General features: G+C 43.5%; 1 protein-coding gene across 1 annotated transcript in view; it reads right to left on the bottom strand.

Moving 5' to 3' along the window:
• KATNAL2 (katanin catalytic subunit A1 like 2) overlaps window positions 1–25,998 on the bottom strand; it is a 291,910-nt gene that overhangs the window by 33,351 nt on the left and 232,561 nt on the right. The window contains exon 14 of the mRNA XM_078677255.1: window positions 22,163–22,322. Coding sequence (XP_078533381.1) covers window positions 22,163–22,322 — 160 coding nt within the window. The remainder of the gene's footprint in view (window positions 1–22,162; window positions 22,323–25,998) is intronic.

Below are 25,998 nucleotides of genomic sequence, written 5' to 3'. Positions count from 1 at the left end.
CTACTGCTGAGTGTTGTAGATTGTGCAGCGTGTTAGTACACCTAATGCTCATCCATAGATATGTAAATTGAGTATTGGAACCTAGTGGAGGGATGGTCCTAGCATCAAGAGCCACCAGGTTGCCTGCTAGCTTTCCATCGACCAAAGTTTGTTTGATGCAATCTAGCTTTTGACTGTAGTTACCAAGTCTTTTAGCCCTAAGAATATCTTCCCTAATGATTGACCTACAACCCCTCACATGGCGTACCCAATGAATAACTTTATTCTTAAGTAAATCTGGCCCTTCATAGTTTGCAGGGGAAGAGAGCGTGGGTACATATACCATGTAGATCTTAAAGGCATGTGAAGGACCTCTATCATTATCATACTGTACTTTCTTATAATTATACCGCAACCAGTAGTTCGTCCCTGTCGAACTCACAGCCCTTGAAGTATCTTTACCTGAGTTAATTGGATAGGGGGACAACTGACCTCCTCTCAGATCTATGCTCCCCAATATAAACCTGATTCAGGAATTGCTGGGCAGTTCCTCTATCATACCTTGCGGTAATGCCATTAGACCTCTCTAGGGAGCTAGAATTCATATGTAACCTCTGAGGTGGACTTTATTGTCTTTGCCATAGAGCTGTCAATTCATCGCGATTATTGGTGCTAGTTACCAACTTATTAGTAAGAAATTGCTTATTCATGCTTGTTAGATGGGTTATCAAAGTCATAAGAACCCCTATCTCTGACCTCAGCACTTTCATTTGTACCATAGGATCCTCCATTTTAGGTTATAAAGTTTCCTGCGGGATGATCACCCCAACCTACTCAGCCAGAACCTCAAGAGCTGTTGGGGTTCCTCTTATATCAGATAGCGGCAAAAAACGGTTACTGCATGGTATGTCTAATACTTGGGAATATTCTCTGGAAACATTGGGGATCTCTAGATTGTCATTGCCGGTGGGCTGTGTGTGACCTGGCTCTAGGGAGGCCCTTTGGGACATCTTCTTAACAGCTTTCATTGAAGTAATCTGTGAGAGTTTGAGTAGTGTTTCGATTTCCCAGCAGGAACCCCCTTATCGTCATGTGGGCTATTTGTGCCTATAATGGCTTCAACTTCTTCAATCAACTGGTCAATCTCACTTAGGGTGCAATTGTTAGACTTGTATAGAGCCTTTCTGTGTTTGGAGGCTCCCTGAGCCAGTTCAGTTGCTTTGCGCTTACCAATACTAAAATAAAAGCAGGGGAGAGTGAAAGATAAATACACAGTAACCCCACATGAAAGTTGAGAATACAGTAAATCAATTAAGCCACTGTAGTGTCTGATACTGACAATGTGATTTCAAATGGAGATATGTAATGTGATTGCCTGAATGCCGACCAACCCACGACATATATATGTATACTATGACCTTGATGTACTGCTGTTTTACGTTTTTCTTTTGATCAATAACACGTTTAAAAAAAAAAAATAATAAGCCACTGTACTCCGATACTATAAGCCTTGCAATAAGATCAACTATATAGATCTTCCAAAATTAACTTACTAAAATCACACCCAAAATCGAATTACTTAACATTGAATTGTGCTAAAAACAACTACTATCAAAGTAATCGAGAATTCTTTTCAACTCATAAGTTTTTTGAGTAAGAATAAACAATTCACAGGTAGTTCACCCACACAGGAAGTCAGGAGCAGAGTTAACCTGAGACATAAAAGATCTCAAATTAATTCAAGTGCATATCAGGCCAAAGTTCTTTAAGGTAGGGAAAGACAGTACCTTTACCACATGCCCTGCCTCTTCCTGTCTCTGATGGGCGCAGGAAGGACTCATCCTTGGCCCCGGCTTTGCCTGAGCACATCCGCTGCTGTGGTATTGCTGTTGGTGCTTATTAACGCGTTTAGGTTGCAAGCCCCATCTCCTTACCGTAATGTCCAATGTAGCTTTAAGTCTCCCAGTTAGGGCAACACAGTCTCTGGGGCACAAAACCCCCTCACAAGCCCAGACGCTGTCATAAATGATGGTGTCCCATGCAGCGGCATTGGCTGTAGGCGCCTAATAGCGCCTTTCGGTGGCCATCCCCACCTTCTTCCTGTAGTGATGTCCAACAGGGCTTATAGTTCTACAGAAAGGTCTACACAGTCTCTGGGGCATGAAACCCCCTCGCAAGCCCAAACGCTGCCAAAAATAATGTTGTCCCATGCAGGGGGAATGGCTGTTCGCGCCTGCTAGCACCTTTCAGTGGCCATCCCCACCTTCTTCCTGTAGTGATGGCCAACAGGGCTTATAGTTCTACAGAAAGGTCTACACAGTCTCTGGGGTATCAAACCCCCTCGCAAGCCCAAACGCTGCCAAAAATGATGTCCCATGCAGGGGGAATGGCTGTTCGCGCCTGCTAGCACCTTTCAGTGGCCATCCCCACCTTCTTCCTGTAGTGATGTCCAACGGTGCTTATAGTTCTACAGCAAGGTCTACACAGTCTCTGGGGCATGAAACCCCCTCACAAGCCCAAACACTGCTAAACAATTATGGTATCCCATGCAGCGGGATTACTATCGAAGCTTAATAGTACATTTCGGGCGCAAGCCCCGCCTACTTACTGCTGCAATTCCCAACAGAGCTTAGAGTCCCCGCCGTGAGGGTAACACAGTCTCTGAGGCACCAAACACTTCAAAAAATGAATGTGTCCCGCGCAGAGGAATTGCTGTTGAACCTTAATAGCGAGTTAAGGTGGCAAGCCCGCCTCCTTAATGCTGCGATGTCCAATGGGGCTTGGAGTTCCTCAGTGAGGGTGACATAGTCCCTGGGTCACAGAACCCCCTCACAAGCCTAAACGCTGCTAAAAATAATGGTGTCCCGCATATCATAATTGCTGCTGGCACTTAATAGCGTGTTTTCGAGGCAAGCTCCACCTCCTTACTGCTGCGATTTATAATGGGGCTTGGAGTACCCCAATGAGCGCCACACATTCTGTGGGACTCAGAACCCCCTCACAAGCCCAAATGCTGCCAAAAATGATGGAGTACCGGTTATTTTGTGCAGTTCTGTATTGGGCTGTGGAATGTCCGGATGGATTACATTTATGCGAATTGGATCAAGAGGAGATCTAAACTTACAGGCTCTGATAAAATTGGAGAAGTGATTGAGAGAGGGGCAACTGAATTGTCCAAAACATGAGAACAGTCATTAGATGAAGTGCTGAAAGTTTGGGTCAGTAAGGGAATGCGAAGACGTTTCTTCATTGCCTCCTATGGAATGGCATATGATCCCATTCAGGGTGACTATGGAACAAATTTGGCTTTTTTTTTTTTAAACGAATATAGAAAAGTGTATCTAGTCTCAAATGTTACTATTAAAGATGTCACATACACCTAGTACATTTTGATTTATATTTTTATTTAACTGCCTCTTTATTTACTTTTATTCCTATTAAACACATTCTTACTTATTCACTTTATTTCATTTGCACTTTCTTTATTACCAACTACTGATCTAGGCACATTGAATATATGAAGTGATAGGAAGGAGAGCACATTCATATCAGAAACTTTAATCTTCGATTATTATCAAATCAATATTAAATGTCACTCATCAAAATTATCAAACTTTGGGATATGAAAGAGCTGAACATAATCTCCAACCATGGCCACCGCTCACTGACTTGTAAAATTCCTAGGATACATTTTCATATCACTGACATTGAGAATAGACACCTTGGGTTGATGGGTTAGGGATCTCTGTCAAGAAACCAACTTTATTTAATGAAACAAACCGAAGGGTTTTTCTCAGTGTTACGCATTGTATTACATTTTACTTAATCTATTGCTTTATTGTGAATTTGATTCTGTAATCCACTGCAAAATAAAAAACCTGTTTGAAAACAATCACTGTTTTTGCACCATGAAGATAGTAGAAGCTTATGTTATGAACATTCTCACAAAGTGTTGTTACTTTAAATGATTTGAAAAAACAAGGAGTCATGTCCTGGGACATGTAGTCGGTTGGACCGTGGGTAACTATTATAAAATGAAAAATTACCAACTACACACTTCTCTAGGTCCTCAAATTTAAGGAAAAACAAACCAGTGATACTCCTAGGTTTGTTGGGTATATTTCATTCGTACCCTTTTATTCTTTTGTTAACATTTTTTTCATTATTTCATGTGTGAAAAGAACACTAGACATTTTGACAGTTTACACATAAATACAATACATTTCTACAACATATATAATATACAAAATGTTAGCATTATATACACAAACAATTCGTATTCGTACAGTGTGTTTACTACTCACACTCCCTTCAAGACAAAGTCACGTTTGGACTAAAGGTTTAAATAAACAACAACTAAATATGAGAAAAGTTTTTCAAATAGACCATAAATCAATTCCTTGGTCTATTAAACAATAGATGTCTATTCCTTTTATGTGCCACCGCGTTTCAAACCCGATAGTATCACTTCTCAGGTTCTCCTCAGGGCTCTGTCTTTTAAGTTTGCCTAAAAATGTATATAAAACAAAAATAACTTTTGTTTTTAGTTGACTATATTTCATTCGCTCTCCTCCATTAGATCCGGTTGTCGCTATTTTTACCTGTTTTCCAGCTGGCGCCGGTCTGCAGGTTTGTTTTTGACTCAACTAATTGTCTTGGTCTTTGTTCCTATAACCAAAAATGGGACATATTGTCATTCTCTGTGACCCCTGACAGTCGGACAGCATCTATGCGCAAGCTACATCTGGACATACATGGGTGTGTCTGTTTCTCTGTTCTGACACTCTTCACTTTTTTCTATTTTTTAAATAGCACTCGTCCTTGCATGTTGTTTATGTTCACGACCTGAAAGTGATAAAACACTTTTGTAATTCTCTGGTGTATTTACCTCTGACTCTGTTCCTAAAGTTCACCGTACGGAAGGTGTACCTGTTTAATTCTGATTCTCCCTCGTGTGCTGCAACTGTGGAAAAGTAAATTTTGCCATGTTCTGTGTCCCTACGTGTCCTCCATCTTATGTTATGTGTGCATGATTAAATATGCATATGTATCCCCCATGTTTGATTAAAGACGCAATTACAGTTGTGTCCATCACTAGTATGCCAGTTTCCAGTTCTCGTGAAAGCTACGAGTATCAGGCCTATGTAAAGTTACGTTGCCACGTTTCTCAGTGTGCACGTTATTTTATTGTAAAGTCCCCGTTTCTAGGCCTCAAAAGGGCCCGGACACCAGATTCAGCTCCTGTCTTCTGAGTCCTCGCTGAGGAGCGATACAGCCCCCACCTGTATCCTCGACCCTTCACTTACTTCCTGCCTCACAGTGCCCGGCTCGGCCTGGCTCTGCCTGCTAGTCTGCCAAGAGTATGTTATGATTCTAGTTATCAGTCCAGTCCTCCTTCTCTGCATTCCTAAGCTACTGAATCGCATCAATAGTTTCCGTCATTGTCTAGCCTTTACGTCTCCATGTAAGAGAAATACTGCATTTAATGGTCATTTAATATTCTTCATCACGCACTACATGTAGAGTAATGCATGCACCATTCTTAGAGTCTGTTAGCCTTTACCCCGATAACTTTTGGATTCTATCAACATGTTCTCTAAACATCAGATACTAGATACTGTTTAGGTACATGTCGCCCTGACTCTCCAGACTTCAGTCTCTGCTCCTAGCACAGAGTTCATAGCCCCCAGCTTCTCCTAGTAACACGTCATTGTCAGTTTGCGCGCACCATTAGGTTAGAGGTCCCGGCTCCTTAGGTAGCCCCCTCCATGTTTCCGCCCCATTTATGACATATTCTGTTACGTTTGCATCACATGTCTATGTATACGCCCCTGTTACACCCACTTTCACCCTTATCTTTCGCGACTGCTATTGACCACACCCACTGCTCCGCCTACTGTAATTCATTGTAATGTAACTGTTTTAGTATATATATTGGTGCACTGTTATTAAATGTTACGCCGATTCTGATCCTGCCCCCGGCAGCGCTGTCCATCCTGTTCCCGTGCAGGTTGTCCTGTTCCTGTCCTTTATGCTGTATTAAACCTGCAAACTCCTACTACCTCGAATCTTGACTCTTATTTATTGAGCTATCTGTTATTGCTATGTCCAGTCAAACCTAGATCCGGTATTATTTATTTATATACCACATAATGGCGCCCGAACAGGGACTTGCCCTTTCCCCACGCGCCGGTGAAGCCACGCCGGCCCCCTGACCCTCTGCAGCCGTGACGGAACCATACCGTGCACGTGCAGATATTTCTGCTTCAAGTATCCCTCAGGCCCACGGAGGAGACGGAGGTGGCGGTCCAGCATCCAGACGAGGCGGTGGAGGAACGCGGCGAGTCCCGACCAGAGCCCAAGCCGAGAGTCCAAGGTCCGAGGTATCCGGAGGCCCACCCGTAACAGAAGTCCGAAGTTCGTCCGTCCGGCGTCGAAGCAGTCCAGTCCAGTCCGAGGCCTTCCGTTCTTGCTGCCCGGTGAGTACCATTGCTGGGGTAGTATCTAGACAGGGTCAATCTAATTGACTCTGGTCCGTGGGTTGGTGGTACACAGACCCAAAACGAAGTGTCCACTTCGGTGGATGGGGGTCCTGACGTGTCTCTTTATGAGACCGGTAAGTTTCGTACTGTTTCAGCAGTGCATCTAGTTTCTGTTCTAGTCAGTTCTGTTCTCGAGAAAATTCATGTATTCTGTTTTCAGTATTCCAGGTAGTATTCTGTTCGAACTGTTATTTTAAATATTCTTCATGTATTTTAATGTCGTGGTATGAATGTGAAGTAATTATCGTGTTCGTTGTGTATTGTATTGTGTCTAGATTACAGTTCAGTCATGCCCTTATTCTCGAAATTACGTCAGTTAAAAACCAGAAAAGGTCTGCTAGAAGCAGCAGTTCCTGTCCCGCCTAGGGACAGTCCAGGTCATTTTATGTATCAAAAGCATGGCATAAGTGCCATATTATATCTAGATTTATGGGTAGAGTATACCAAACAGTTAGAAGAAAAGTATAGATGGCCTGTATCAGGCACATGGGATGCCGAGTGCATCATGAGAGTAGAAGAAGCATTATGGAAGAAGAAAGCCAGACAGTCACAGAAAGATGCCATCGAGTTATGGCGCAAAGAATCTCATAAAAGAACCGAAAAAGAAATCAGAAAGTCAGAACTAAGTAGAGAATCCTTAGAACGAGCCCAAGAAAGGGAACTAATCGAGATAGGTGAACGAGTTAAAACAGAACAGTCAGACAGACAGAGGCATGCCCTCATCAAGGGTATGTATCCTCTTCTTGCCGAGGGCTTGCCAAAAGCGACCCCGGAGGCATCCAGTAATTTTCCGCCACCACTAGTTCCGACTAAGCTACGTCACAAACCGACCGCAGCTGATATTTTCATCTCGTCCTATTTGGACGACACAGTCCCAGAATATGCGAATCCTGTTCCGCCAGTCCCTGTAAATAATGTAAATCTAGCTCCTCCAGACACCGGGGCACCTTTTGCAGTACCTGTTACGGTACCCCTGGTCCAGCCTACGTTTCAATTTCCCGCCGCGCCAGTACGAAGAGTATCAGTCGGCGATTCCAGTTTAGGGGCCGCAGGAGGAGGTCCTCCTGGTACCCCGCCACCGCACCAACGTAGAACGTTGGCCGAGTTACATGAATGTGCGTTACAGCGTACGCCCAAATTTAAGTCCGTTGCAGAAATCCGACGAGCTCTTACTGAATGCCGCTATGATCCAGTTGCAGGTGATGATAGTACAGTAATATATTCCATCCGTGTAAGACGGGTGACCGGGTATTTAGACACCCTACCAGATATGAAAGGAGATCTAGACAGAATATATCGTTTCATCCGTACAGGGGATGATCCAGAAAGTATTGGCGAAGCCATGTCTCAAAGGAAAGCTGAGATCCAGCTCATGTTATTAAAGTTCCTGATTAATTGTCTAATAAGAGAACAAGATTCCCCGACTAAAGATCAGGCCGAAATGAAAATCCTGACAAGGTGGAGTGATAATATAGCCGAGGGTAAACACAAGACTATCAGTAGTATAGAGAGTATGTATAAGAAAATCCGTAAAGAAATAATAAAGTTACACGAACAACGTAAAGCAGCACAAGTAAACGAGAACGAAAATGACTCTTCTACTGAAGAGGTAGAGGACGAGAATCCCGCCAGAATAGCGTATGTAGGAAAATCTAGATTTCCAGACCGACATTCACGTCTAGACTACAAGAAAACTGTTCCTCATCCGGCACCAGAACAAGGTTCTCTAGAACAAGTATTTCAAGCTACCGATCACATTCTGAAATCACGAATCGGTTATAGCGAGTTAAGTACTATGCATGAACAAGAACTAGTCCGATCAGCGGTCCGATGGATTACTGATTCTACCACTTTTCCAGACGAAATAGTGGCACAAATGTTTCTGAAACTGCCTCCAGCCGAGCAACGACTGGTGGGTATGTATATGATCCAGCACCTCATTACTCTGTATGAGGGTCAACATTCTGATCCAGGTCCGTTACACGATGTCCTGAACGAGTTACTCCAGTATAGATGGAAAGGTTTAGGTACCGATTTAATTAGTGTTATTTTAGAACAGCGCCACAAATATAGAACGTTTTTGAACCCGCATTTTGTTCATGTCTCACCTCCAGAAAGTAAACCCTTTTACATAGACAGACAGAATCCGTTACGAGAAGTACACCCAGTTAGGACAACAGATGGTGAAATGCAACGAGTGTTTGTTTACACTCCGATTACAAAGATGGAACTCTTAGAGATGAAGAAATTAATTCCCTGTCATGATAAAGATCCAGCAGGGTTCCACCGGGAATTAAAAGACATGCTCCGTATGGGAGAATACACGTATCCAGATATAATTAAAATGTTAAAAGTCTTATTGCCCGCAGGGGTATATGAAAACACAGCAGATGTACCAGTATGCACAGTCCGAGTATCCAGAGTATCAGCCATATTCATGAAACAGCCTAGAGAGGGAGGTAGGCTTGCCTCTCATCGAGATTCCTGTAGATCAAGAGGGTCCCTATGTCCATAGTCAAGTACTAGGGAAAGACAGAAAGTTTCTGATTGATACAGGGGCAAGTAGGACCACCATTAGTCACGCCGAAGTTCCAGGGGCTCCGCTCTCAGGCTCTAGAAATGTTTCCCTTGGATTTTCAGGAAAGCCTATTGTAAACGAGATATCTAAGCCAGTTACTCTAGAAGTAGGTCCATTGTCCCGCACTACTGATCTGTTACTTACGAAGTCATGTCCAGAAAATGTATTAGGCATTAAAACACTGAAAGAATTAGGTGCAGTTATTTGCTGTTCCCCAGAGGGAATACGCCTGTTTCTACGTGACTTCAAGGGTCACTATGTATTACGAGATTTTGATCCAAGATTGTCCAATGTTCCGCAGCATTTATGGGCACAAGGTCCTACTGATGTAGGTTATATGCAAATCACACCCCATCGTGTGACTCTCAAGCCAGGTGTAGTGTTACCACGAATCAGACAGTACAGATTGCCACCTGAGGCTGTAGCAGCCTTATCCAAAATTATTGACGAGCTCATCGCTCAAGGAGTAGTTGTAGAAACTGACTCCAATGTATGTAATTCTCCGATCATTCCAGTCATGAAACGTACTGATCCAAATGCACCCCCAGTATATCGATTAGTGATTGACCTTCGAGAACTCAACAAATGTATTATTCCCCAGTACCCAGTTGTCCCAGATATCTCTTCCCTATTGACAGCCATTGATTCCGAAGCCTCATTTTTTTCAGTCATAGACCTCAAGAACGCGTTTTTCAGTGTCCCCATTCATCCAGACAGCCAGTTTCTTTTCGGATTTTGTTTAAATGGAAGGAGCTATATGTTCACACGAGCTCCTCAAGGTTTCACAGAAAGTCCTAGTATTTACAGTCAAGCACTTAAGAGACAACTAGACAATATTCACATGCCAACTGACACTGCCCTGCTCCAGTATGTCGATGATCTACTGATCACAGCCCGTTCTGAACGTGCTTGCGAGCGAGCATCCCTTACAGTCTTGTATTTCCTAGCAGAGATGGGGCACAAGGTGTCCCCTTCGAAGCTTCAATTCTGTGTCCAGCAAGTGATCTACCTAGGCCACTTACTGTCCAAGAGGGGTAGGCAGTTGACACCTGACCGTATCCAGTTAATAGCGAGTCTTCCTCAGCCCAAGACCCAGAAGGAGGTACGTGCTTTTATCGGCCTCACTTCTTACTGCAGACAATGGATTCCTCAGTATGCATTTCTAGCTAAGCCACTGATACAGTTAACGACACAGGAGGCAGCCGTATCGACTGTCCTCCCTTGGACATCTGAACATACACTTAGTTTCAATGAGTTAAAGAAAGCTCTATGCCAAGCTCCAGTTCTAGCTACACCGAACTACAGTAAGCCTTTTACACTTTTCGTCACAGAACGGGAAGGTACAGCATTATCTGTTCTCACACAAGATCAAGCAGGACAATACAAGCCCTGTGCTTATTTTTCGAGCACATTAGATCCAGTAGCCCAGGCTCTGCCTGCGTGCCTCAATTCAGTTGCAGCCACAGCACTAGCTATCAGACAAAGTGATTCCATAGTATTAGGACATTCCTTGACAGTACAAGTCCCACACTCCGTGGAAGTTCTTTTAAACCGAACACAGACTCAGCACTTGACAATTGCACGTTTAACAGGTTATGAACTGACACTGTTCCAGCCACACATAGAAATCAGACGCTGCAACGTTCTAAATCCTGCTACACTGTTACCGTCAGTTACTTCAAATCCTGCCACACATGACTGTGTGGAAGTAGTTAACATTATGACTAAGCCAAGACAAGACTTGACAGATATTCCATTACCAGATCCCGACCTGACGCTTTATGTGGATGGTTCATGTATGAGAACAAGTACAGGAGAACTAGTAGCCGCGTATGCAGTGACTACTGACACTGAAGTTATTGAAACACACCGTATTGACACCCTGTCTGCTCAAGCAGCAGAGCTAGTTGCTCTGACACAAGCCTGCATACACGCTAAAAACCTGAAAGTTAATGTTTACACAGATTCACGTTATGCATTCGGAGTCGTACACGACTTTGGAGTGCTCTGGCAGGAGAGAGGTTTCATGACTTCTCATGGAACCAAGATTCAGCATGGTCTCCTTATTCAAGCTCTGTTAGATGCCATACACTTACCGACATCTATTGCTATTATGAAATGTAAAGCACATACGAAAGTTACTGACATTATTTCTCAAGGTAATGATCTAGCAGATCGCACAGCCAAGCTTACAGCACAGACACCAGACGTTCCAGTTAACAAGACACCGACACACACTCCAGATCCAACTACCTGTATGACAGTTAAGGACCCCACTCAAGATGTCATAGATATCCAGTTACATGCTACTCCCGAGGAAATCAAGAAATGGTCCGAACAAGGAGGGGTCCAGACAGATCAGGGATGGGTAACGAAGGGTAAAGCCACATGGTTTCTCCCCGATTCTATGGTTCAAGTCATTATCAATACCGCACATAGTCCAGCACATTTAGGAGAAAAAGCTATGTTAGATAGTATCCAGAACATTTGGTTCAACAAGCATTTACGAGCTGCAGCCAAGCAGAAGGTCCGTACTTGTATGATATGTTGCCAGTTTAATCCAGGTAAAAGTGTCCCGGTGGAACAAGGTGGATTCCAGCCCCCTGACCACCCTTTTGAAGTCCTCCAGATGGATTATATTCAGATGGAGCGATGTCGAGGTTTCAAGTATGTCCTTGTAGTTGTATGCGCTTTGTCCAGATGGACAGAAGCATATCCAGTACCAGATTACACAGCCGCGACCACTGCCAAGCAGTTGGTTCGTGAATTCTTCCCCCGTTATGGACTCCCTAGAGTCGTATATTCTGATAACGGCCAGCCATTCTCATCTGAGCTCATGAAACATATTTCCCTTTTGTTAGGGTACCAGTGGAAGTTCCATTGTGTACGCCATCCAGAAGCAGCCGGTCTCGTAGAGAGACATAATCAGACCCTGAAAATCCGAATTGCAAAAGTATGTAAAGAGAAAGGTGTGGACTGGCTAGTAGCTCTGCCAGTTGCCTTGTTTTATATGCGCATGGTCGCACATTCCAGATCAGGTCTGTCCCCTTATGAGGTCGTATTCGGCCGCCCCCCTAATATGTGGGGTACACCTAGACCTCGAAGTATTACCGATGTTTCAAGTAATATGCTGACAGATTACCTAGCTTCCTTGATGTCTGCCCTCAACTCTTGTCGTTCACAGGTTGCTGCCGCATTTCCAGACAATACCGAGGTGGCACCGCATGACATCGTTCCCGGATCCATGGTTCTGGTCAGGAACTTTGATCGTTCAAGTCCGCTGGAGCCTCGCTGGAAGGAACCCCGACAGGTCCTCCTGGCCACCCGTACTGCCGTCAAGCTGGAAGGCAGAAAAGGCTGGGTGCATCTGTCGCATTTAAAAAGGTTTTATGGACTGAAACCTGTTTCAAAGAACATTTCCGAGGATCTTAAAGACTGCCAAAGTACTATTCTTAAGGACTGTCCCGCAAAAGACATTGCTACGAACCCTTCCCTGTTAGAGAAAACTCCGCAACAGGAGTATAAGCTTAAACTAAGGTCTAGTAAAATAAGTCAGCCAGTTTGATTGTCTAAGTCCTCCCCTAGGTGAAACGGTTAGACCGGTTTCTGACATGTATATAATAGACCCCCACAGAGAGAGAGTTAGTGAGAACTCTAGAAGTTGCACTATTATTTTATGTTTTCTGCTATATTTCAGCATTATGATTTCCTGCACCAGTTATGCATTTTATTTGTGTTTTTCAGTTTCTCATGTAAATAAGTCTGCTAATGTTACAGTAGAGCACACGTTTAGTGATCTGCCTCCTCATGAACTCTCATATCGTCTTGCTATGCGTAATAACTCCTTTATCCGCATGTTACATTATTCACACCAGACCAGCAATGCCACAAATTGTTGGGTGTGTGGTCGACTCCCCCCTTTCCAGACACCGAAGGGAGTTCTGCCACTCTTTCCTTATCCATTTTCACATAATGGTTCGTGTGGAGCATGGTCCACGTTAACGTCATCCTTAACAGATATGTCTTTTCTGAACAGTACATGTTTCCCAGACAAGCAAGGTCTTCCCCACAGAACAGGGTTGGATCTAGAAAATGAAGTTTATAATTTGGGTAATTATTCTTCGAATTTTATGGTCCTGAATGTTCAGTCTGATTCTACTCCAGACTTACCTGTTATGTCAGTATTACCAGTCAAAGGTGAATTATGTGTCCGAAATAATGGTTCCATACATGTAGGCCATAGTGATTGTACTACTATTGTCAAGTATAGTGACAGTAGGAAATCTATTTTCAAAGCTTCACGTCATTCTTATTTTGTTTGTGGTCAGACCGCATATGTTCGTCTGCCCCTTGATTGGGATGGTACATGTTACATTGCCTTCCTACTGCCACCAGTTTTCCTAGCCCCACCTGACTATCATAGGAATTCCCACCTAGTACATACTAGACACAAGAGAAACCTCCCGATTGTCGATTATACTGAAACTGCTCTAGAACAATACATAGATATCAATAAAGGTGTCTTCCCCTACTTAGGTACCGTCGTGAATAGTAAACTGATACGTAGATTAACCAGAACACTTGAAGCAGTAGTGATTGAGACTACTTCTGCTCTAGGTAACTTAACCGAAGAACAATCCTTTATGAGAATTGTCGTGCTCCAGAATCGTCTCGTCCTTGACGTCATACTGGCCGATAGGGGCGGGGCATGTAGAGTCATCGGATCTAGTTGCTGCATTTTCATTCCTAATAACGCGCCGTCTGTTTATTCAGCTATAACCAGACTCCATAACATTGCCCATATGTTACACCAAGATCCAGGCACCTGGACATGGTCCGGTTGGTTCTGGAATATAATTTCCGCCTGGGGATGGAAAGTATTGTCATTTCTGGGTATTGCAGCGATCATATTCAGTTGCTGCCTCTGTTTACAATGTGGCCCTGCGATTTGCGGCATTTGTGCTACATCTTGTATTCCTAGTCCCGAGTCCCGTCCTAAATCCCGTTCCAAGAGAATTCGAGACGAGCAAATGATACTGTATGAAATGATAGATGGTATCATGAATATTGATGTTTCCTGATGGAAACGTAGTGACAAGGAGGGAATGTGGAAAAGTAAATTTTGCCATGTTCTGTGTCCCTACGTGTCCTCCATCTTATGTTATGTGTGCATGATTAAATATGCATATGTATCCCCCATGTTTGATTAAAGACGCAATTACAGTTGTGTCCATCACTAGTATGCCAGTTTCCAGTTCTCGTGAAAGCTACGAGTATCAGGCCTATGTAAAGTTACGTTGCCACGTTTCTCAGTGTGCACGTTATTTTATTGTAAAGTCCCCGTTTCTAGGCCTCAAAAGGGCCCGGACACCAGATTCAGCTCCTGTCTTCTGAGTCCTCGCTGAGGAGCGATACAGCCCCCACCTGTATCCTCGACCCTTCACTTACTTCCTGCCTCACAGTGCCCGGCTCGGCCTGGCTCTGCCTGCTAGTCTGCCAAGAGTATGTTATGATTCTAGTTATCAGTCCAGTCCTCCTTCTCTGCATTCCTAAGCTACTGAATCGCATCAATAGTTTCCGTCATTGTCTAGCCTTTACGTCTCCATGTAAGAGAAATACTGCATTTAATGGTCATTTAATATTCTTCATCACGCACTACATGTAGAGTAATGCATGCACCATTCTTAGAGTCTGTTAGCCTTTACCCCGATAACTTTTGGATTCTATCAACATGTTCTCTAAACATCAGATACTAGATACTGTTTAGGTACATGTCGCCCTGACTCTCCAGACTTCAGTCTCTGCTCCTAGCACAGAGTTCATAGCCCCCAGCTTCTCCTAGTAACACGTCATTGTCAGTTTGCGCGCACCATTAGGTTAGAGGTCCCGGCTCCTTAGGTAGCCCCCTCCATGTTTCCGCCCCATTTATGACATATTCTGTTACGTTTGCATCACATGTCTATGTATACGCCCCTGTTACACCCACTTTCACCCTTATCTTTCGCGACTGCTATTGACCACACCCACTGCTCCGCCTACTGTAATTCATTGTAATGTAACTGTTTTAGTATATATATTGGTGCACTGTTATTAAATGTTACGCCGATTCTGATCCTGCCCCCGGCAGCGCTGTCCATCCTGTTCCCGTGCAGGTTGTCCTGTTCCTGTCCTTTACGCTGTATTAAACCTGCAAACTCCTACTACCTCGAATCTTGACTCTTATTTATTGAGCTATCTGTTATTGCTATGTCCAGTCAAACCTAGATCCGGTATTATTTATTTATATACCACCATGTGCGTTTCTGTCCTCGAGCGGCTGTTTATGCTTCAAACCGTCTTAGAGTTTTCCTGTGCATAGAAGATCGTTTTTAGTTTAAATGTTTTTAAGATTAAGACTAAGCATGGTAATCTTCCCACTTATGCCGCATCCTACCTGCTTCTGCGGCGATCCGGTGACTGCTGCATCAATCTATGGATGCCACAGCCATCTTGTGATGTGTTTTTCAACATCGCCGCGCGTAGCCCTCACCTACGCGATCTGGGCGGCCATCTTTTAGTGGATAATTGTTTAATAAGTTTCGTCCTATGTTCTATTAAACATTTCTTCTGAATTTAGCAGTGTTATGCTCGTAATTCTCCTTTTTAAAATAATTTGGTGGACAATGAAATGAAATGAAATGAAAAATTGCACTTATATAGCGCATAACCACCCGGAGGCCTCGCAGCGCTATAGACTGATTACTGTGTCCGGATGCAGGGTAGATTAGTACGCCTTTGAAAACAGGTAAGTTTTTAAATCTCTCCTAAATGACATTAGGTTGTTGTTTTGTCTGAGGGTTAAAGGCAGGGAGTTCCATAGCTTTGCCGCTGTGTGAGTGAAAGAGCGGCCACCCCACCGGGCTTTCTTAATTTTTGACTTAGTTGCCAAATGCAGTGAAGCCGAACGAAGGGTTCTAGACGGTGCATAAGGCAATACTAAAGGGTACAGCACTGCCGGACCAGTTTGATGAAAAGATTTGTGCAAAATGCACATGGCCTTGAATTGTGTTCTGGCAGCCACTGGGAGCCAATGAAGCTCTTTTAGGGCAGTCCTCGCTGACTGCCAGCGAGGGATGTTAAACAATAGACGCGCGGCACAATTTTGAGTGACTTGGAGTTTTTTAGTCACTGTTGCCGAGGCTCCTAGATATAAAACATTTCCATAGTCCAGGCGAGAGAGTATCAGGGCCTGTACCATGACCCTTCTCGCCTGGAATGGAAGTAAGGGGAGCACTTTCCGGAGCATTTTCATTAGCCCCACGCATGCGGAGGCAGTTTTAGTAGCTTGGACTGAGAAATCCAGCGCTCTATCCAGCCAGATTCCTAGGCTCTTTATCTGCTCTTTAGGAGGAGGGGGGGCACCGAGACACGAAGGCCAATTAGACGCCAAGGAGGTAGGAGAAGGGTTACCTAGTACCATAATCTCGGTCTTCTCCCCGTTGAGTTTGAGGTGGGAAAGTAGCATCCACCCAGCAACAGCCTCCAGACAAGGGCCCAAGGTGTTGGACGAGCCATCCTCGTGGTCCAAGGAGAACACAAGTTGGGTATCGTCTGCGTAGGTGACAATCCGCACACCGAAGGGAAGGACTATCTTCTCTAGAGGCTGCATATAAACATTAAATAGTGTGGGGCTCAGGGAGGAGCCCTGCGGAACCCCACAGCTGAGCGGATGCTTTGATGATGCCACCTCGCCCTCAAATACCTGAAAAAAGCGTTCCTCTAAAAAAGAGGTCAGCCACATCAGGGCCGCGCCCGACACCCCCATGCCCTTCAAACGATGTAATAATGTGGCATGGTTAACAGTGTCGAACGCGGCACTGAGGTCCAGAAGTATGATAGCTGTTTTTCCACCTTGGTCCATTATGGCTCTGGCTGCCTCTGTAACTGCCAGAAGGGCGGTCTCAGTACCGTGCTGAGGACGGAACCCTGTCTGGGAGACCTGTAAAAGCTTGTTGGACTCTAAATAGTCCCCTAATATTTTATTGATATGTCTCTCCAACAGCTTACTCATCCACGGAAGCAGCGAGATAGGGCGGAAATTGGATAGATTGTTCGAATCCAAGTTCAGCTTTTTCAGCAAGGCCCTTACCATCGCACACTTCCAAGTTGATGGGACAGAGTTGGAGGTGATAGAGGTATTGAGAACCTCCAGCATGAACGGGCGAATAGCGTCAATCACTTTCGCTAAGGTCTGGGGCGGGGCTAGGTCGTTTGGAGATCCTGAGGTAACCTTCTGGACCAAAATATCTAAAGTAACGGGATCCAGGTGTGGAAATGTAGCTAATGAGCAGGATACATGCAAATCTGAGTCCAGAATGGAGGGGGAAGATATACCATCGCCATTTATCGGTAGTTGGGAATAAATGGCCTGGATCTTCTGAGAGAAGAAAGTGGCCAGATCCTCACAGCAGGCCTGTGCACCCTCTAATGGCAGTCTCTCGGACGGAGGAGATATCAAAGATTTCGCGATTTTAAAAATTTCCCTAGGGGAATTGGCTGCCATATTAATTTTGGAATAGAACTCAGCTTGAGCAAGTTTTATCTCGTTCTTGTAGTGCCTTATTGCCGATCTGTACTCTGATTTCTTAGGCTGAGAGCGATCTTTCCTCCATGCTCTCTCTGCTTTTCGGCAGACTTGTTTCAACATTCTAAGGGCAGGAGAGTACCATGGAGCAACTTTAGGTCTTTTTAATATTTGCAAAGAGCCCTTTGGGAGAACCTGATCTAATGTACTGGAGATCCAGTTATCAAAATCAAGAACTGCCGAGTCGGGATTCTTGGTTTTTCGGGGTGGCTGTTCAGAGAGAGCCTGTTCCCAGTTAAGAAGCGAAAGAGCACTCCATTTCCTACCCCAATGCCTGTCCTGGATTTGAGCGGTAACGAAAGAGTTAATAGACCATGTAAGAGGAATTAAAAAGTGGTCGGACCAAGGTAATGGCACCGGCGTTTCCACTGATAGGTTATTTAGATTGCTAAAAACATGATCTAAAAGGTGACCCCTATTGTGTGTCGCCTGAAAACCCTTTTGGTTCAGATCAATAGCCAGAAGATTTGAACGAAGGTTATTAGCGGCAACATCGAGGGGATCATCTAAATGCAAATTTAGATCACCTAACAAAGTGAAGTTGGCTGAAGTAAGCACTGAATTAGCAGCTAGGTCTGTTATATCGGCGATGAAATCGCCTAAAGAGCCCGGTGGTCGATAGACCAGAATTCCAGAAAAGGTACTTGTAGGGGTAAAGTCCAGAGAAAAATATAAACTCTCACATGTTGACGTAGTCGAGGGGGTAACACGACAGCTGTAAATGTCCTTATAGATGATGGCCAATCCTCCACCCCTACCTGACTGGCGATCGAGGCGCTTAAGGGTATAGCCTTGAGGAATGGCCCATACTACAGTAGGATCATTTTGGGACTGAAGCCAGGTCTCAGTTAAAAAGAAAGCTTCAGGATTATATTCCTCAATCAATAATGCCAGTTCAGTATGATGCTTTGGGAGGGAGCGACAATTAAGGAGAAACATTTTCATGGTGTGTGAGGACTGCTGTTTGCTTAAGCTGGGAGAAGGAGGACCCCAATCGCAGGTTTTACAGCCTGTGTTAGCGAAATAAGGAGGGACGGAATTAGCACAAGATGGATTGAAAATGGGTCGTAAGGCATGCAACGTAGGAGCACTGTATGATATGCGCCGCCCTACCATTCTGCCTGGCCCCGAAGCCCGAAGCATCTGAACGCGGACTGGCGCAGACTGGCTTCTCTTTGGCGCCTCTTCGGCGCGTCTAAGGCGCTACCGCTGCGCGTCACCGCTGCGCTAGGGGTGGAGGCTATTAAAGATTAGGAGGTGTGGGGAGACTAGACCGTCGCCCTTGGTAAGATGGCAGCCCACCAAGGAACAATCCGGAAATACTAGCGCTTTCCTCCCTCCACGCAAACAGCATAAAATTGCTGCGGTGGACCGGGGAGTAGCGCCACAAATTACGGTAATAGAAATAATAATATCAAACAGTTTTAAAAGTTTTCAAATGTAAAAACACTTTGTCACAAATGCATCCCTAGTACACCCGTTAGCGCGATGAAATTTGTAGTCAATCTCTCGAGCGCATGAAAGTCCAGCCCTTTTGTAGTCAGGGAGGTGCGGGGAGACTAGACCGTCGCCCTTGGTAAGATGGCGGCCCACCAAGGAACAATCCAGAAATACTAGCGCTTTCCTCCCTCCACGCAAACAGCATAAAATTGCTGCGGTGGACCGGGGAGTAGCGCGACAAATTACGGTAATAGAAATAATAATATCAAACAGTTTTAAAAGTTTTCAAATGTAAAAACACTTTGTCACAAATGCATCCCTAGTACACCCGTTAGCGCGATGAAATTTGTAGTCAATTATACAACCAATTATACAAAGATTAATTCTCGAACTGTTGTATGTATAATCAATCACTCTGGGGTTGTGGTGGCCATCTTTTAGTGTGTTCCTGGTACCTGATGTAATTACTAACCCTCTGGTTTTATGTGTGTAGATTCTCGGTTCGTGTAATTTTACAGCCATGATATTTCAGATAACGGATTTAGACCAGTTAGCGCACTGTTAAATTGTAATATCAAGTACGCCTCTTTCTGTAGCAGGGTCTTGTCAGAGTCCATCATAGTTTTTGACTGTTGCGGGCTAAACAAAATAGACTATTGTTCCTTGTATGCTTGTCGACCTGTGACCGACCCAGAAGATTCCAAAGCAGATCTATGCCTTCGAGCAGATTATGCTGTCATCAATAGACAAATTGGAAAAGAACAAAAAATACATTCAACAAAACATAAGTAAAGGGCAAAGAACTGCGCTTAAAAACCTGAAAGAAGATCACTCAATAGTCATCAAGCAGGCCGACAAAGGCGGTGCGGTCGTCCTCTGGCCAAGAGACAAATATTTAGCTGAAGCACGGTCACAGGTCGACAATCAAGTTTGGTATAGAATACTCCACGAAGATCCTGTTAAAAGCATACAAGGAACAATAGCTGATATTGTCAAACTAGGGATAGAAAGTGTCTTTGTGGGCGCAAAAGAAGGTGAATATTTAATCAAAAAAATGGCCACCACAACCCTAGAGTGATTGATCATACATCCAACAGTTCGAGAATTAATCTTTGTATAATTGGTTGTCCACCAAATGAATTTAAAAAGGAGAATTCCGAGCATAACACTGCTAAATTCCGAAAAAATGTTCAATAGAACATAGGACGAAACTTTTTAAACAATTATCCACTAAAAGATGGCCGCCACAGATCGCGTAGGTGAGGGCTACGCGCGGTGATGTTGAAAAACACATCACAAGATGGCTGTGGCATCCATAGATTGATGCAGAAGTCACCGGATCGCCGCAGAAGCAGGTAGGATGCAGCATAAGTGGGAAGATTACCATGCTTAATCTTAATCTTAAAAACATTTAAACTAAAAACAATATTGTATGCACAGGAAAACTCTAAGACGGTTTGAAGCATAAACAGCCGCTCGAGGACAGAAACGCACAGTTGTTGCAGCACACGAGGGAGAATCAGAATTAAACAGGTATGCCTTCTGTACGGTGAACGTTAGGAACAGAGTTAGAGCTAAATACACCAGAGAATTACAAAAGTGTGTTATCACTTTCAGGTCGTGAACATAAACAACATGCAAGGACGAGTGCTATTTAAAAAATAGAAAAAAAGTGAAGAGTGTCAGAACAGAGAAACAGACACACCCAGGTATGTCCAGATGTAGCCTGCGCATAGATGCTGTCTGACTGTCAGGGTCACAGAGAATGACAATATGTCCCATTTTTGGTTATAGGAACAAAGGCCAAGACAATTAGTTGAGTGAAAAACAAACCTGCAGACAGGCGACAGCTGGAAAACAGGTAAAAATAGCGACAACCGGATCTAATGGAGGAGAGCGAATGAAATATAGTCAACTAAAAACAAAAATTATTTTTGTTTTATATACATTTTTAGACCAACTTAAAAGACAGAGCCCTAAGGAGAACCTGAGAAGTGATACCATCGGGTTTGAAATGCGTCGGCACATAAAGGGAATAGACACCTATTGTTTAATAGACCAAGGAATTGATTTATGGTCTATTTGAAAAACTTCTCATATTTAGTTGTTGTTTATTTAAACCTTTAGTCCAAACGTGACTTTGTCTTGAAGGGAGTGTGAATAGTAAACACACTGTACGAATACGAATTGTTTGTGTATATAATGCTAAAATTTTGTATATTATATATGTTGTAGAAATGTATTGTATTTATGTGTAAACTGTCAAAATGTCTAGTGTTCTTTTCACACATGAAATAATGAAAAAAATGTAAACAAAAGAATAAAAGGGTACGAATGAAATATACCCAACAAACCTAGGAGTATCACTGGTTTGTTTTTCCTTAAATTTGAGGACCTAGAGAAGTGTGTAGTTGGTAATTTTTCATTTTATAATAGTTACTTTAAATGATGGCATCACATATTGTTTTATAATGAAGTATGGCTGTCATTCCGAAATACTCCCAAAACAGTGAGGGACACAACAAAGGAGAGTATAGCTGCGTGTGCATGGGAAATTATATATTCAATGCCATCATCTGTAATATCATGACATTGTGACTACCCTGTTAATTGACATCTTAATTGCTTGAATTTTCTTAAACCTACACATGTGCAACCTCTTATGCGTATAGTTAAGAAAAAGCACTTAAATCGAGTTTTCCTCATATGCGACGGACATTTTGGGAATTTGATAAATACTCTATTATTTTTGGGAATCGGGTGAAGTCTAAAAATTGTGCTATAAAGAAGGGTTTAAATAACTACAAAGTAGGTTTTAAGCTAGATTTGCACTTTATAAATACATAAACACTACATCTCAACCACTTGGAAAGCCTCCTACCCATTACTGATTGAAGAAGTCCCACCTCCTCTATACCCTATAAATGATGTTTAATCAGACTCTTGGCCCCTGGCTGTGTACAGCGCTCTGCATACATACATATATACATACATACATACCTGTCCCAGCACACTGTACTCCAGATCAGTCCTCAGCTCCACTCCACTGTTGCTCAAAGGGGGCAGCCAGTGCCAGATCATAGCCTGCCGTGCTTCTTTACAGGGGAGGTCCACCAAGATCCTCTTCTCCAGGCGCCGTAGCATAGCATAGTCCAACTCCCTAAAATACAGACAAGGTTGGTAAATATCAAGATGCAAAGTGGACCAACCTAAGCGAGATGCTTCCCATCTGCCAAATGTATTTACTGAAGGCAAACTTAACCCTTAAAATACTAAAGTGCCTTGAAGTGTGGATTATTAGTGACAAGTGAACAAAAGACAGGGAAATAGTTACTGATGGGTGTTGTGGTCAATTTGGATAAAAGCAGAGAAGCCTGCGGGCCTATGATTTTATATTTTTTACTTCATAATAAATAATGGCTACATGCAACAACTCAAAGTGCTGTGGCTTGGTTGGGTAAGTTTAATAACTCATTCCCAAAAAGCAGCCCAGTCCAAATGCCTGATCACAATATAAATGTGGACTTTAGGTGATCCTTGTAATTCCTTTTATGAGAGCTGGTTATCAAGGATATGTCCTTGGGGAGGTGAACAGCTACATGTCCTGTTTGGAAATGCAGCTGGACCATAATCCCAAGTGGATTCTACACACATCAGGAAAACACACAACTGGCTCATTTAGACCATGTGGGCCAATGGCCGACCCCAGGCTCTAAATGACCGCGTTGTACTTGAATAGGCCAGGTGGTACAGCCAGTATGGTAAAGTGTACTGATATATATATATATTATTTCCATTTTCTTAAGAAAAAATAGAAACTTTTTATTAAAAATATTTGTTTACGAAAGGGAAAATTGGAAAGAAGGTTTCTAAAATGTTGTATTTCCACACCTTACTCATGGAGTTAGGAATGCCATTAGACAAAACAGGCATATATTTATACATGTCACATTTCCAAGACCGAAATGCTACCTTATCATAAGATCAACCAATTATTCTGATCCTATCTGTGAGAAATGGGGTTGTTGGTTGACTGGGGTGTAGCAACTGGTCAAGCAGCAACCAGATACTTTCTCAGGGCATGGAACAAGCATACCCCAATTTAACCTGTGCTCAACCCCCCTGGTGGCTTGGCAAAAAGCAGTTAGGTTTAATTCAGAGGCAATGTGTAAAGTATTTGTGGAACACTTCAGACAGTTAAACTGTGAAAACACCACACAAAATGTATCCCGCACCAGGTTGGAAAAATAGAGAGCTAAATGTAATAACTTAACTAAAACATGACTAAAACAACAAAAATCCAATCAGTAAAACTGGAGTTATGAATTTTCAAATAATAAAGTGTAACATAGCGCCTAAAAGCATAAAGCGCAAATTGCAACTATCAGGTCGCACTGGACCAGGTCAGAGTCAAACGTTCAGGACGACCATGATGGCATGCAGGTCAGATACAGTCTCAGATTAGTACCGCTGAAGTTTTACCGTCTCAAGTTTTGTGCCAAGAGGCCTGTTTGGACTGGAGACTGCAGCGAGGAGCAAGGCAACCATCGCGGGAGCCTGTCTGCGTGGCGCAAAGAGCAGGGCAGGCGTCGCAGATAGGTGGGCTGGAGCTTCGCATTGATGGTTCCCCATGAGCGGTCCATGCTGCAGTACGAAGAGACGGGCTGGAGGCAGCTCAAGCTAATTTACAGTGCGAGCGGCGCAGTGTCGATGTGAATGGACTGTTCGTGAAAAGCCAAAAGCTTTATTTCAGCGTCCGTGAGGCACAATAAGGGTCCAAGAACCGAAAAGCACTACTTGAAGGTCAGGAACTCACTGCAGCTATGTTCAGGAGCTGTTTGGGGAGCCTTTTATGTCCCTGAGGATCCGATCAGGAGACCAGCAGCCAAGCTCTTAGAGTCACTCTGGGGTCCTTGGTTCAAGATGAAGTTGCAGGGTCAGTTCTTCCTTCCCAGGCAAGAGTGCAGCAGGTCAGCACAGCAGGGCAGGAACTTCTTCAGAGTAACAGTGCAGCAGAGTAGCAGTCCTTTCCGTAGCATAGGAGTCCTTCCTGGCAGAGAATCCACAAGTCCAGAAGTGTACTGCATAACTGGTGTCTGATGTCCAGTATTTATACCAGTTGCGCCTTTGAAGTAGGGGAGAAGCTTCTAGAGGTCTGCCTTTGAAGTTCCCAGGCATCCTGCCTACCCCGTCCTGGTTTCAAACGAACTACAGGGAGTATGCAGCCCTTTATGTGGAGGTAAGACACAGCCTGTTCAAGTGTAAATTGGTTAATATCCAGCTACTCTCTTCCATCCTGCTAGTGATGGCCCATCCTGGCACACCTACACTCCCTATTGTGTGTGGCTGTCAAGGAGGAATCCACAAAGCTCAACTGTCAGCTCCAACCAGTCATGTGACCAGAGACCAGCTTCAGGCACTAAATGGCCAAGGCAGGAAAATGCGAAACTTTCTAAAAGTGGCGTTTTCATAATTGCAATTTTAAATCTGACTTCACTATAATTTAGGATTTTAAATTGTGATTCCACAGACACCAAACATGAAGGGATTACCTGTTCCCATTCGAAAATTACACTTCTAGAATGTAATAAGGTAACTTCAATGTTACTTTATGGGAGAGGTAGGCCTTGCAGTAGTGAAAAAGAAATGTAAGAGTTTTTCACTACCAGGACATGTAAAACTTTAAAGTAAACGTCCTACACTTTAAATATATTTCACCCTACCCTCTGGGCTGTCCAGAGCCTACCCTAGAGAGTGAGTTAAAGGTATCAAAAAGGCCAGTTTGGGCCTGGCAAAAGATTTACTTTGCCAGATCAAAATGTCAGTTTAAAAGCTGCCTACACAGTCAGCAACAGCAGGCCTAAACCATGATTTAAAGGGCACCTTAAGTGGGTGGCACAAATGTTGCAGGCCCACTAGTAGCCTTTAATTTACAGGGCCTGGCAATATGTAATGGTACTATACAAGGGACTTATAAGTCAATTAAATATGTCAATTGAGGATAAGCCAATGTTACCATGTTTTAAGGAGAGCGCATGGGCACTTTAGAACTGGTTAGCAGTGGTAAAGTGTACAGAGTCCTGTGGCCAGCAAAAACGAGATCAGAAAACATTGAGGAGGAAGGGAAAATATTGGGGGGGTGGGGTGGGGGGGGGACCTCCTAAAAGCTGCCTGTTCTAACACCATCCGTTTAACAAAATGTCATACATGAACTTCCTCCTGCTCGTCGTGTTCCACCATAACATGGAAATATTCAGTGTCCTCTAGATATGACATTATGAGTACTGGCTAGTTATGCAGACAGGCTACTTGAAATGGACTTGAAGGCAACGGCAACCAATGCAGACTGCACAGCAAGGCCTAGGCCTCATAGTAAAAGAGAAGATACCATGTGGACTTGTATTATAGAACTGGCTATCAACAAAATATAGATTAACTTTTAAGTTCTTCTGTAGGGCCCTGGACTTGTGGCCCCCGTAATACCTGGACAGGCAAACCTGTCACTATAAATCGAATCTCAACTTGAGACCAGCAGTCTCGATTACAGTATCGCTGTAAATTTCTATGTGAACAAATGTCACTTAGAAGATAATGTAGCTTATGTATTGTATGTAAACTGCAATATTAACCCAGAAAATCAAAGCCAGGAAAAATATCCCTGAAAAAATATTAGATTTCAAGTATACTACTAGCCTGAATGTTGTTCGCATCTCGTTAAATTGCTAAATCACTTATAAAAGGCAGATATCTCCACCTCTGTTCACGCATTGCTTCAACTTTTCCATAGGCACTTCCATCATACTGGAGCTTAGTATAGCAGTAATGATTTTAATAGG

Source organism: Lissotriton helveticus, chromosome 2_1 (assembly GCF_964261635.1).
Source record: "Lissotriton helveticus chromosome 2_1, aLisHel1.1, whole genome shotgun sequence".
Lineage (NCBI taxonomy): Eukaryota > Metazoa > Chordata > Amphibia > Caudata > Salamandridae > Lissotriton > Lissotriton helveticus.
Note: the sequence above shows the minus strand (reverse complement) of the source record. Positions and strands in the feature narration are given on the sequence as shown.